Genomic DNA, 14,861 nt, shown 5'->3' on the forward strand with positions numbered 1-14,861 from the left:
CATCTAATTATCCCACAGATCTCCAGCGCCGTGTACCCAGCTTCCTGCCACTCCAGATGTGCCTACAGCATCTCTGATGTCTATTTAATGTTCCCCAGCAAAGTGACCATCTGTTTATGCACTCTAGCAGTTCCCCTCCTTCCTCTCTGTATCTCTCCCTCTCCTCGGTGCCTGTGTTTAGTGAAGACTTTTAAGAGGCCGGGCAACATCTCACATATATGGTCGTCCTAATTGATTCTCTTCCTTTCCTTGTTACAGTATGTTTTTCGCAAGTAGGTTTTTATAGTTGCGGTAGATTTTTATTTCTGTATCCTCCTAACGCCGCGATACTCCAAATAAAAATCTGAGTATTTGTAGGGAAACCATGCCTTTTTATTATTCAATTAATCTTTCTAATTCAATCAGCTTTTTGAAAAGCTGGATCATATAAAGATTTCCTGCACTCTTGCTCTACCCCGAGTGCATCTGGCGACAGAAACATTGAACTCGAAGGATCTGCTCGGCTGAACCACGGCGCATGCCTCCTCCAAAGCCAAAACCATATTGCCTCCACGCTTGGCCTCTGCGATGCACCTGTGTGTCTGGCTTCATTTTCTGCTGTGAAAATATTTGCACGGCCGTCCTATTTTATTAACTTTTAATACAAAAGAGAAACTGTTCCAGCTCCAAAGGTGATTCGGCGGCTCTGCCTGAAGCATTGTGTCCGTCCGAGCTTCAATGGGGGGTCGGTGGGCTATTCTACTGCAGCAGAGTTTTCCAGCTTGCTAAATATTTGCTGGTAAGCCGGAACATTCCATGTCACGTGTGTTGATCATCACACATGGTGAGCACATACTTTATTGGCTGGATCCTCAGGGTTAAATCCAGTCGGACTGTTTGTTCTTAGTGCTGATACTGTTTGGACTGTGTTTGATAGATTAGCTCAGTGTTCCACCCGCGTTACCTCCTGGACCTCCTGCCAAGTTTGATGGGCTGTTCTGTCCATGTTGGCGGTGTAATTATGATCCAACGTCTGAAACGGGGACTGGATATCCCACATATAAAGTAGAACTGTAAGATGACTAAAACTCTTTATCTAAGACCATAATTCCTCATCGTCAACGGATATTTATTCATACTGGACAGATACGTTTTCATTAGTGAGCATTCTTTGAATGTGAGTGAAGATATTGGGCTGGTCGCCTGTATTTTTTGGGAGTCTTTTAACAAACAGAGCTTGACCCCTAACCTCTCTCAGTTAAGACGCTATTAGCCTCTCGAGCTAACCCCCAGTTGTGTCCCTGCGTTATGCAATCGCTCTGGCCTGCGTGTGTGTGTGTGTGTGTGTGTGTGTGTGTGTGTGTGTGTGTGTGTGTGTGTGTGTGTGTGTGTGTGTTAGTAGCCTCGACGGAGGACTTGAGGGCATACTAAAACAACATGAAATACACAACATGGTGTCACACTGATGTGAGCATATGTTGTATGTGCTCAAAGTAAGCAGCACATGTGTGTATATTTTTTTAGACTGTCAACATAGTAGTAAAACCTAACCCCCACATTGACCTTAATATACAACAATACACAATATTTGGCTTAACTGGTCATTATGTTTAGTTTGTAACCATTTTCACCACAACGAAAAAAAGTTTTCTGCTGCTAGAAGAGACTGATCACTGCAGTTTACAATAAACAAGCTCCTCCCGTAGGGCTGCAATTAACCATTGTTTTTATTATTGATTAATCAATTAGTCTGTGAAAAGTTTAAATATAGGGAAAAATGTGCGCCACAGATTTGTAGAGGCAGCATTGCGACATCTTCTGATATTTGTTTGCTGTTCATCGATTAATCAACACATTGTTTCAGCTCTACAGCTCAGAAAGTACTTGCTGGAATCAAAAGTGAAGAGAAAAATGCGGCTAAAACCCATTAAAGCTCATAATTATTCAGCAGACCCTTTTAAATGTCATTTTTTCAGCCTGATTTCAACACAGATTTTTTTCCTATTGATTATTATTAATCTGATATTTAGTCAGATTTTTTTTTTTTTTCAAATCTGATTTCACCTCATTTTTTACATCTGCCTTTTTTGTTAAAGAACAAAAGGGGCAACAAAAGAAAGATAAGGACAACATGAAATCAAGAGCACAGAGGTACCCAATTTTCCCAACCCATAAAGACGGGCACACTTCCCTTGTATTTTAATATTAATAAGTTTCCAGATGAGACCAAATTAAGATGTGTGTAGGTGGGTGGTGGGGTATGGGTTTGTTAACTGGGCTATCAACTGGCCCATCGGTGATTTGTCGTTGAACCAGGCACATGACACAGCCCCACAGGGCTCAACAGTAAATTCAACCCATTGCACTCTGCCTGTCAACGCTGAAGAGGCCTTTTGTGATTTACACTGGAAGCATTAACTTCAGAAACAGTTACTGGACTTGTATTCTTCAGCCACTACAGGAAAAAAAGCAGAACGAATACACATGCTAGGTATTTGCTCCTTTATGATGTATATCGCCCAGCGCGGAGAGTCCGGCTCCTCTGAGCCCTGTAATGAGACTGTTGACATTACCCTGGAAAATGACCCCCTGAAGATAACAATAGAGCTAAGCATGGTAACTGTGGAAAGTGAAAGGACACAGTGCACGTGTCAAATAGCCATGGTAAATGCATAGGGAACCAGGAACCGGTGCCGGGAGCACCGTCATTGTTTCCACCAAATCCAGGTTCTCACACTTTTACTGGTCCATGTGTCTGGGTGTGGTGCCATCCAGCTGCAGGAGCTTTCTTTGTGACCAAATGTGCACCGACCGTGCAGTTAGTTGCCCTGGTGACAGTTCATATGGGACAGTGAGGGAGGTGGATACAATAAACACATCCAAGTAACGAATGAACGAAATTCTTGGCATTGCTTCAAAAAGATTTTTTTTTTTTTTTTTTAACTTTCCATCAGCCTTTTTCATGTTCAGTGTTAAAATATCTCACATCTGTCCTATTTCTCAAGAAAAAGTAAGTGGTTCACCATGGAATAAAAGTGTTTGACCAAAAAAATGTTAATTGTTGTATGGCATTTCGGTATAAATAGTCACCGAAACACAGTCAGATCTAATTTACAAAGAGAAGAAGTATGCATATGTCTGAAAGCAAGTCTCAGACGATATAATTTTCCCCTGCGTTTTAAGGGAAAAACCTCAATTTGTATTTCATAATTGGGGCATTGCAGCAGTCTATTCTTAACCTGCTTTACTCAGCTCTGTTGGCAACTATAAAAAAAAAACAAAAATGCCAGACCTCTCATCCTATCATACCTTATAATTTTATGCATCAGTGTATTTCTCCACGCAGTTTGCACTGCTCAGAGGCGTCCGGTGCATGTGTTTCCTGGAGAGGGAAGATTACTCTGAAAGCCGGCAGGAGGTGGTTGACAGACATCCGAGACATCGGATGGTATCCAGTGTCACATGTTCCGAAATTCGATGTATTGTATAGTAGCATGATGCAGTGGTGCATTTGCTGGTTCTTTTGAGCTGGCGTCGAAGCAGCTGTCAAACAACATCTGGTGCAGATGAAAAAACCGACAAGTCACGTCTCAAGTCACTGGAGACGAGTCCAAGGCAAGTTTCAAGTAATTCAAGACCAGTCTAAGTCAGGTCTCAAGTCAAAGCCAGTTGAGACAAGATCGAGTCAAGTCTCAAAGTTATTCAACACAAAAGAAAGTCTCAAATCAGAAACAATCAAGACAAGTCCAAGCCCCAAGTTTGTCAGAGAAAGTCTTTAACAGAAGCCTGAATGCAAAGTGAAACATCATTTCAGACATTTTTCTTTTGACACAGTTCTTATGGTATTTGACATAGCTCCAGCCATGTCGGTATCTTTCTTTCTGTTACATTTCTTTTTATTTATTTACCAATCTCATTTTAATTATCTAATTGTATTTTCAATGGTCAGCCTTTGTTGTCCTGAAATGTGGTCTACAAACAGTGTCAAGATATTCAGTCCTAGTGTGAGCCTCCAGAGGCTCACATGGAGATAGATCATTCCCCCCCTTATTTTGAATCATATCAGAATATGACAAGTGATCAATCAAGGAAAACCATGCAGCCAGCAGTAGTCAGTAGCTCTCGTTATTGGCTGGAATACCTGGCCCTTTTCATAGCTATTCAAAAAAGGGCTATTCTGCAAAAAAAAAATGTGTTTACATTTCCTGAAATTGCACAGTAGGGGGTCTGTGGGTTTTAGAAGGGCCACATGGGTAGTTTTTTATATTGCATGAACTATACTGTATGTTTGCTTGTAATTTGTAGGAAGCATGCTTAATAATGCAATCAGAACATATTTTCATGGCCCAAATGCAATTTTGGGTATTTGCAAACAGGTTTTGCCACTAGACATTACCGTCTGAACAGATCCTGCAGAAAATATCTTGACACTAGCCGAACAGCCAAAATATTTCAAAGACTGCGGAGGTCTCACGATGTTGATGTAAATTTTGAGATGTATTTTACACAGTGTTGGTCAATAATACTTTATATCTGTGTATATATATTTATATATTTGTTGGCTCCAGTAAAGCATCACCGCAAGTGACATATTATCTGCAGCTTGCTGGTACCGCCCAATTATGTTATGGTAACATATTTACAACTTGTTGCTGCAGCTTCAGCCCAGTCAAACCCCCAACACAACGTACCTCTTCCCAAATTTACACCGGGCTTCCTCCCTGAGGTCCAACTTTGTTCTTGGACCACAGACTGCTGCTGGGGAATAGCCGAGGCCCGCTAAGGCAACGTTCAGTGCCTCAGATTGTGACATGTGGAGTTGCGTTACCAGTGATGTAAAGAGCTATTAATGAGAAACCACTGAAAATGGGCAGCACAGCTCTATAGGACACGAGCGTCACTTCTTTAACATGTTTTTGTATAACACTTTTCAAAACAAAGTGTCATAGTGCTTCACAGAAATATATCACGTTTCAGAGCACTAAATTAACAATAACAATATGTACAATACAAAGAAGAAGTGGTTTGGTACATAAAGATGTTTCAAATTAATGTGATGAATTAACAACAGCCGGGGCACTAAAGCTGAATCTGGCCTCATTTAATATTGATTTTGTATTTTTTTAACAAAGTTAAACCAGTTTTGGGACTTGTGTCTTTGGTTTTCTCATTTCCATGCCTGGCTCCTCTCAGCTGAAAGGTTGTGCCGAATCCAACCTTAACATGGGAACAATGCACTATTCAACACTACCATAATGAGATGTTTTCAAATCCCAACCAGCCTCATTGTAATTCACATCAACACAAAGTGAAGGACTGCCAAATTTATGGCTAGGGAATGTCGAACTGATATGGATCTTTTTTTTTTTTTTTTTCTTCAACAGCTTGCCTTCAGTAAACTGCCTGAGGAATCTGTACTTGATCTGTGACTTGGCAAAGATAAACAAAACCCTAATTGCACTATCAAAGTAAAATGTTAATAAATCACGTCCTCAAATTGATACTCTTTGAACGTATTAATGTAGTCTGAGTGTCTAAACATTTCGTCCCTTTGACTCTGTCAGAAACTTGCACACCATTGCCCTGCCGTATCAAAAATAACAGAAAACCTAAAGCAAAGCAGGAACCAATCGGATGCTGTAAATTAATCGGCGATTTATTTTGGAATTCAACCCTTTCTTTGGTTTCAATTGCTTATTACCCACAGCTTTACTTTAATGCCTGGCTTGGCAAACTCCAACACGGCGCCCTCAAGATCAAATTGGAAACAGACTTGTACCTTCTCCTTCTCTTATAAAAGATACATTACTCTGCAGGTTGCTTTCCTTTCTTTCCGCAGGGCAAAGGTCTTTTATAACCTGCTGTTGAATATTGATATGATAACAATGTGTAATGCTCTAATAATCCATAAAGTTGTCTTTCCTCCATGAAACTTGCTAGGTCATGACCCCAATGTGGTGCTCATGTGTTGTTTGAAAGCCTCCTGCTGTGTGAGACTGTAAAGGAAAATGTTCAAAAAAAAAAGAAAAAGAAAACAGAATACCACATGGTCAGGTAGAACCCACCAATTATCTTTGTTTTATCTTTTTTTTATCTTAGGAAGAGATGTTACATTCAAAACATTTGTAGCCACTATTATCCTATGTGCAAACATGTGGAGCTGAAACACATTGCAGACCAAGTGCCATCGAGTCCTATTTGAAATCCGAAAACATGCTTACTTTGCAAAGCTTAGCCACTTTGACTCGCATTTCTGCTTACGACTGGAAAACAGAACCACACCTATCTTTTCATTCTGTGTTACGTTGCAGTGATGCAACAGGCCAATCACAGGCCCAACCTAAAAACAAAACTCTGAGTGCCTTTGAATTTCAAGTGAAATTCAGTGACTGCTGAGTGGTCTGACTTGCTGGACGTTTGGAGCATGTCAGCCACAGGATGTCTGGAAGTGGGGGCTCTTGTCCCACTTCCAGACATCCTGGGTTAACATGCAGTATGGATGTTAACCCTACATCCATACTGCATATTTAAGGCCCTGTTTTGGCCGGTGAAACCTAAGAAGGTGCATCGCAACATAGGGCAAGGGGAAAGGCAGAATGCAAAGTAAGCTACAATGCAGATTGGTTTTCTTGGTTCTCATCTAAAGCTGACCTATTTTCAACTCTTTTTATTTGACAACAAAAAATATAACCACGCCGCAGCGCTCCCCCACCCTTCTATGGGTTGCATCCTTACTGTGAAATACATGGGTTTCAAATGTGTCTCTCTTAAGCAATGTCTGTGTGGGCCCAAAAAAGCAAAAAATAAACCAAATGGCTGGGCAATGCGGCCAGTGCTGCACAAAACTACTTGTGAGCTTCCTGTTGTTTTACAGTTTACAGTTAAATGTAATCTTTCCAAATAGTTCTTCCCCAAACGACTTTGCTCCCAAAAGTGTCATCACTAAAGGAGCTTTCAGACAGTGAGCGTCGATGCAGCGGTAACCCCTCACTGTTTGAAAGCTTCTTAAAACTTCAGCGATCTAATCATTACTATCACCTTTTCTTTCTACAGCTACTACAACTGGAAGACACGGGTGTCCACGTCCAACTCGAGCCCTAACTTTGAAGTGATTTATGACGACCCCCACGGCCTTCTCTTTAAGAATAAGAGGGACAAAAAGATCCTGAATGTGGACCCCTTGGTAGGTACTTTTAGTAGTTGTTGTTGTTTTCCTGCTTTGTTTTTAAGGCCCGTGGAGCCAAATGGTCTTGCTAGTTGGATCAGTTCACCTGTTCCACGGCAGTAAAAACTGTCCTAGGAAAGCAAAAAGGACATAGGGCAAAACGCTCTTTTCAGATCCTTTCTGCTGTGCCAGGACCAACTTACAAACTAATTTTGTTGTCCTGTGGCTCAGATGACTTACTTGCCATGTACCCACAACATCCTGTGTGTTTAATATGGACCGGGACCTTTGGTTACATTCCATACCCTTACCTTCTCCCACTGTCTCGGGATTCAACCATTGAATAAAAATGTTAAAACTCTTAAAATAGTTGTTTTTCACCTCTCTGCCAACTTTACTAATTACCTAGTTTTTAATGAGTCTTAATTAACCCCAGTTGTCAGACAGTCATTTTCAGAGGGAGCCTGTAAGAGAATCACTTGCAGAGAGAAGAAATCACTGGGAGGAAAAGATATTTGCTTTCCACCTGCACAAAGAGGATCAGGGGGTCGAGACAGGTGCTTCCTCCACACTAACAGTTCGACGGGGGCCCTGGAGGAATAACGACTGACAGTGTTTTTTTCTCTCCAGTTTCCCTCTTTACTGGGGGGTAGGGAAGTAGCTGGTGGGGCTGAACTATTTTGAAATTGCCGACAGAGCTGTGGGGACTGCGTTTTTGAGGCCGATCGCCAAAATGGCAGCACAGTGTTCTAGCTGCGGTCGAGCACCGCCCCGACCAGGCTGTCTATTAAAAACACAAGAGAAGGCATAGGAGGCCAGACACAGCAAACCACCCCTGTGCCCAGAACCCGGGTCAGCTCAGCTCAGCCCACATTGGCTCGGCATGGAGCAGCACAGAACCATCCGGCCTTTAACCCACCATGAGCTCACTAGCTGCTCTTGTGGCCACAGATCCGCAGGGGAACCTTCCAAAATCAAGGCTCACATCGACTTATTTTGGGTGACTTGTTTGTTTTTCTGCCTTTGTCATACCATGACCACTTTTTCTTTCCTAGCCAAAAAGTGGGTTGGGGGGTGGAGGGGTTGTCATATTTCAGTTATGACAATGGCTTATTTCAATCTACACAAAAGGTTTTTGTTTTTGTTTTTTTTAAATAATCTTGTATGGATGTGAAAAACAGAGCAAGATACTTAAATGACGTGAGTGTTAATGACACATTTTGGTTTCTGTAAAAAATAGATGCTTATCATTTAGTTCACCCAGCATTTACCATTTTCTCAATGTTTCTATGAGGTCATTTTTTATTGGTCTGTTTTTATTGATACTCTTTTGAACTTGCAAAGGAAGACCGCCTCACTTATTAGGACACCCGCAAGTGTGTTTGAGGTAAAAGTGTAAATTGAGTGTAATGGTTGGCTATGGATCCACTCCCACTAGAGGCTTTCGACACACTTAGCCTTAAATAAATGCTCCCAGCTGGTAGTGGCTTCACATCTTAGTGGTGGGGCCGTGTCAGTTTGAACATTAAAGTAACACAAAACATCTTGGAAAATGAACAGTTTCGGTCACTGTCAAATTATTCTGCATTTGGCCTCCCCTTTAATATACCTGTTATTATAAATAGATGTGCTCTGGGTTATCCGTGGTTTTGTTTAGTTGCTAACGTACTCTATCTATGGAGGCTGTCACATTTTAAACCTGCACTGAGAGATATTTTTCATATTAACATTGAATCGAATTATTCTGAGTAATCGGAAAGGTGTCGTAGTTCCAACACACACTGTACGCTACCTTTCCAGCACTGAATGGCAGATGGAAAAAGTTAGCAACTAGCTTGTTTATAAAGTGGAATATCTAGCAGCCAGTAGCTGAGGGCGCAGTTAGGCATCTCAGGCGATACAGGTAAATGTCTCTGCAAAAAAAAACATGTATAAAAAGAAGGGTGTTACAGGTAACCACAGGTCGTAGAGGCTCGGACAGGAGCCGACGCGCAAACCTCCAAAATCTCAGCAATGAATCACGCAGACCTGTGCATCAGGCAAGCTAACAGATCAATTCAACGGCTGTCGGGAGGCGGGTTCAAAACCGGGTAGAGGGAAAAAAAATGTTGTACAAATTTTACAAACAAGTACTAAAGAATCAGCCATGCAAACATTTCTCGACCGCCCTCCTGGGCGTTCACCTACATGCAGCCCAGAGAGGAACGTTGCAGCTTTAGGTAGAGTATTTGCTAATTTGTTGAACAACTTGAAAAGCTGTCTCTTATTGCTTTAGAGACACTTTGCCCCATTATGGTCAAAATTTGCTTTATGCTGCTTTAATAACCTTACATCACGGTATGTTCAGACTGAAAGTGAAGCAAATTTTAGAGGAAGTGCAAATGTAAAGTCAATGGAAAGGCACAAGTGGTGCCGTGGCCTGAAAATGTTAGCTTGAGAAAAAATGTTCCCATGAAAAGGAAAAAGCAAGTAAACTGGAGCAAAAAAAATGACAAAGGACTTGACTTCTTGTTAAGGTTTGAGATCAGTCCAAGTTCAAACTGTCATGCAAATGCATATGCAGGCACAATGTTGAATAAACACAGCAAAAAACAACGATGTAAGCAAATGAAGTAAAGTGGATATTCACTTTGCATTTAGTCTGACTGCACCATTCTAGACTATAGCTAACACTGTCCAAGCAAGCCCCGGTAACTGCTCTGCTTCTCTGCTGGGTTCCAGTCTAGACCCGGTGAGGACTCCAAAAGGACATTCCTACAGTCGGACCTCTACATCCATGTCGTCATCTACGACCACAACATCAGGACGGTCTAAGCTTCAGAAGCTGCTGCCGCTGACACGTTCATACATATTGCACAGGTTGGAAAGCACTGGAAAGGCTCTAATTTGACTCAGTTGTTGTGGTTGCACCATCATTTACAAACAGTTCCCGTCATATCATGCATGCCATCTGGGTGGAGGTGCTGAAGTAAAAAAAAACAAAAAAAAACAGGCTTTAAACTGAGGATTCCCAGAGGAAGAAGTGAGTGGACCAGTTCAACAACTTGGATGTTTCCTTGAAAATAACCCGAGGTTTTATGTTACTTCAGATTTTGTGACATTATAGGGTTATTACACAATAAAAAAAAATTATTTTAGAATTGGCCCCAAATTCTTTTTTTTATTCAATGCTATTAGTGGAGACCAAGGCCCAGTTTGGCTCAGTTTGTTTGGCATTCCCTGAGCAGCAGCCTTAGTTAGGGGCAGGAACCTGCTGGAGGACCCTGGGCTCGTTCCCTGGTTTGGCCTGGCATGTTTTGGGCTGTTTGTCTAAACAAATTAAAAGCGTAAGAGCTTTGAAAGATGATGGGGGTTGCTTTTATGTCCTCCCCCAGGCTGCGGTAGCTCCAGTTGGACTGGAAGAATGGGTAATGGGCTTAAAGCATTCCGCATGTTCCCAGATGCAAGGCACACTTTACAGGACATCAAAGTGCTCTATCATTTACATATTAGTCATTCGCTGAGACATTCTTTTAATGGAGGACAACTCTACAGCTCTACTTATTTAGAAATTATTTAGGAAGGACAGAAGACCTTTAGGGGGCTCATTCCCTTTTTAATTTCTGGATTTTAATTTTTTTTGCTTTTGTTATTTAAATACATGGTGGGAATGTGTTCCACCTCAACTAACCTTATCTATGTCTTTAAGATAACAACTTACAGGACCTTTGTCATTTGTTCATAAATTAATTTTCTGTAGACTGGCAAAACACTGTGTTTTTTTTCCCATTTAGTCACAGAGAAACATCCTGCACATCTACCAGCTGGGTGGAGGCACTTTTGTACAGTTCTAACCATTAGTCAGCTCCAGACTCAGCACCGCACTTGTCCTACTTTTTTTTGGATTGTTCCCCAGAATGCTGTTAATTGAAAATTTAAAATGTAGGTATTCAACGTAGTCCTTTGTCGATGTTCAGTTGCAAAAAAAACAAAATTGTTTTCTGATGATTAAGTCACTTACAAAAATGGCATAATGGGAAAACAAAATCACATTTCAATGGAAAAATAATAGTCTTTAAAACAGTAGTTTGACATTATTTTCGGGAAAAATGCGTATTTGCGTTCCGAGAGCTAGATATATGTACGGTCGATATGAAGTTAAAGCCAGTGGCCAGTTAGTTTAGCTTAGCATAAGGACTAGAACCAAGGGGAAACAGCTAGCCTCTCCAAAGGTATCAAAATCCACCAACCAGCACCTCTAAAGCACATTTTCTATTCCACAGTCCTAGGGTAGCTGTTTACCCCTGTTCCCAGGCTTCAGAGTGAGCTAAGCTAACTGTCTCCTGGCTGTAGCTTAATATTTAATGCACAAACATCAGAGGGGTATCGATTTGATTTTTTTTTTTTTTTTTTTTTTCATCTAACTTTCATGAAGATCATCCATTCTGCTGTTGGATGTTTACAAGGTTTAACCGAATTAGTTCATTCTTACAAAACACTCTGATGTCTCTTCGGCACCCTGATACCAGAGCAGATTTCCAATGGCTGCATCTGTTTGTCTGTTTTGACTGAACTGGATCCTGTTGGTATCATTGAAACAATATGTGTATTGACACAGGGATTATGGGTTCTGGTTCTGTAAAAGCAGGGGTTTTCGAGCAAATGGGGTTTGGTTTCAGGTTTCCTTAGTTAGTGGGTTTCTGTCTTTTGATTTGCTGTTTTCATTTTTGTTTATCATTTATTGTTTTGTTTTTTTGGCCCGTTTTGGGGTGATGATGAACAGAGTATGTGAAAGTCTTAAGGAGTTTTTAAAAAACATAATTGACTGGGTGAAAACGATCGTTGTTGTATGTCTTGAAATGTATATTTTTAAACGTATATTTTGAGCTGTTCGTGTTAAAAGGGCTCTGGAAAAACTGGTTTTGTCTTTTCAATTGTTTCAACAAAACAAACTGGACCAACAAAGGATTAGGGGCACATTCAAATTTGACAGAAGGATTGTGTTGGGAATGTCATTTCTTCCTTGACCCCTGTGTAAAAACCCAGATTTAACCTCAAGGCGAGGACTGTCACAATCACTATCTGCCCTGCTCTGTGCTTTTTTTGTTTTGTTTTTTTGTTTGTTTTGTTTTTTTTGTGTGTGTGTTGGAAGTTAGAACTCAAACTGGCCGGGTTGGCAAACGAACATTTCACCCTCGTCTGCAGCTGCTTAGGTTTACATACCACAGCTCATTCATGTGGCCTGGTGATAGTGATGGGACTGCCCGCTCCGCTCCGCGTCCCTGAAAGAGTGGCATCACTCGTTCCAGACACCTACCAATCAAAACAGCAGATGTGCGCATGAAAAACAGGCAACTTAAAATACCGGTGGTTTGACAGACAAGCATGTGTATCACTCATGAAATGCAAAGGCCACTTTTTATGTGCCTTACCTCTGTGGAAGACCAAACCTCAAAAAAAAAAAACAAGTTACTGGAGCTCACCCAGGCAGATCATGTGTCTGTAAACACTAATTATTTCACAATAAAGTCTCATTTAAATGATTATATCCTTCTTCATTTCTTTTACTGGGCCTTTAAGCTGTTGGGGTTTCAACTGAAGCGTGGTTTTATTAGTTTGAGGCCAGACTTGCCCCTGATATACACAACATGAGGTAAAGAGGTGGATTCAGACTAAACGGGGACGCAGACAGCAGAGGCACTACTTAGTCAGTCTCACCCTATTTTGGCGTCTCTTCCTGCAGTTTTGCCTCTTTTAGCACCGTTGCATCATTAAGTACTCTGCATTTCATCACCAGTAACACTTGAGACTTAGATGGGTGGCAATATGACGCTGCGGCCTGGTGAAAATTCACACGTATAAAGAAAATTTCAAATGTTGAAACAAGTGAGCTTTTTTTTTTTTCGTTTTCGGTACCAAATGCACATGACTTAGATTAAAACACTCTACTATGAGCATGTGGGTGATGAGGACGGCCCTGCGAACCTACCAGCAGGTGTAACGGGGAACCTACATGTGTTGACCCATGAGGGGCTGTTAACAATGAGGCAGGCGGGATGAATGCAACGATGAAGTCTGAATGAAATGAAACCGTGGCCCGGCATGTAAAGCGAAATGTGAAAATAAAGGATTCTCATAAGGGAGAATTCATTCAACACACTTGTTTGAACTAATATACCACCATTCACGTTGTTTCACTTTAGTTCTTTTTTTTTTTTTTTTCCTCAACACAGCACTGACCCAATGCAATTTGGGATACACTGCTGTGCGTGGCCGCGTCCACGGTCACAACCACCTTTTAATAGGATACGGTAGCAACTGCAATATAAAACTCAAATGTTCCAGTTGCAGTCTCGTCGTGTGATTTGTTCCACTCAAAAAAAAAAAAAAATGCACAGTACTGGAAAGTTTTTGTTAAGACTTAAAAATGTATGACATCAGCCTGCAAGCGAGGAGTAGGATTCATAACGAGTGTCTCGTTGAGCTCTTTCAGGGCAGTTAATGAGTTAGTTCCTCCGGGAGTTAAACCAGACCTCCTGGCACGTGCACTTCAGACTGCCGGACAGGCCTCATGTTCAAACTCACACTGACATTCATGAAGACAGACAGCAGTTTAAGGTGCTTCCATAATCCTCTTGACCTTTTCTTTTTTTTTTTTTGCCTTTACTGTCTTCTGTTATTGATAAGTATCAGTAGCATTTTCCACACGTGTAACATGTTAACTCCTACTAATCTTGACTTGGTTTTTTTTGGTTTTTTTCTGTTCAACTTTTTGAATGAAAACAAATCAAACTGATATCTATAGGGTCTAAGCAGTTGTCACGTCTTACTTTATTTTAAATATTATAAATGATATAAAAACATGCTTGAACCCTTAATATTTTTGCCTTACGCGTCTCTTAGTTCTGCTTTATGGGCCACAGGTGTGAAGAAAAGCGCGCTGATTGATCGATTATTCTGAGCGGCCTCCGGCCGACGTCACTCGGCTGCTGCCGCGCCGGTGTTTACATCGACGCTGCCCTGCCCTTCTCCCCCCCCCCACTTGAAGGGGTTAAATCCGTTCAGCGTGTTGACGGCCATGAAGGACACGGCACGCTAATATTATTGCCATCAGATGTCCAAGGGCGGGGAAATGCCCTAATCATTTCCTCCCGAGTGCCCCTGAAAGAGAAGCCCAGTGGCGGGGGGTGGAAGTCGGCAGGGTGGGGTCTTTAAACCCCGCCTGGATGGGCTGTTTTTTTTTTTTATTTTTTTTAGGGGGGACAGTACAGCATCCGGATCGGACCTCGATGGTACAGGATGTGTGTGCTTAACTCCATTGAACAAAACTAAATAGGGGAGAGAGCCTTTAATGCCGCCAATAAGCCGCTTCATTCAGCAGCGCGGCCCAGACGCACAGCTCTGCGGAGCAGAAATTACGCACGGAGGGGGCTGTTCTGCGGCAGCAGTTTAGGTGTTGCAACCCGTTCAGTACATCGATGGAATGTCTTTTAATAAAATATGTTTGAAAATCCGTCTCGGATCGACTGACAAAACAGCCTCCTCCAGCCCCTGATAAGATGAGATAGTTTGTCTCAAGGCGGAATGTGCGTAAAAGTATCTTTAAGAGGAAACTCTCTCTCTCTCCCTCCCTCTGAGTGTGTGTGTCTGTGTGTCTGTGTGTGCGCGCGTGTGCGTGCGCGTGCTTGATGTGTGTGTGCGATAGAGGAATACCCAGCTGGTCCCACAAGCCCTATAA

At 41.7% G+C, this 14,861-nt stretch overlaps 1 protein-coding gene across 4 annotated transcripts in view; it reads left to right on the forward strand.

The window, feature by feature from the left end:
- cfap299 (cilia and flagella associated protein 299) overlaps nt 1-11,501 on the forward strand; it is a 75,945-nt gene extending 64,444 nt beyond the window's left edge. For 2 of the 4 annotated variants that reach the window (XM_040154391.1, XM_040154388.1), the window contains 2 exons: nt 7,033-7,162; nt 9,866-11,501. In XM_040154391.1, coding sequence (XP_040010325.1) covers nt 7,033-7,162; nt 9,866-9,958 — 223 coding nt within the window. In that variant the 3' untranslated portion in view covers nt 9,959-11,501. Of the gene's footprint in view, nt 1-7,032; nt 7,163-7,375; nt 7,454-9,865 lie in introns of those variants that run through there. The other 2 variants (XM_040154389.1, XM_040154390.1) reach the window with 2 other exon arrangements.
- Nucleotides 11,502-14,861: the final 3,360 nt, after the last annotated feature.

This window comes from Xiphias gladius, chromosome 19 (assembly GCF_016859285.1).
Source record: "Xiphias gladius isolate SHS-SW01 ecotype Sanya breed wild chromosome 19, ASM1685928v1, whole genome shotgun sequence".
Classification (NCBI taxonomy): domain Eukaryota; kingdom Metazoa; phylum Chordata; class Actinopteri; order Istiophoriformes; family Xiphiidae; genus Xiphias; species Xiphias gladius.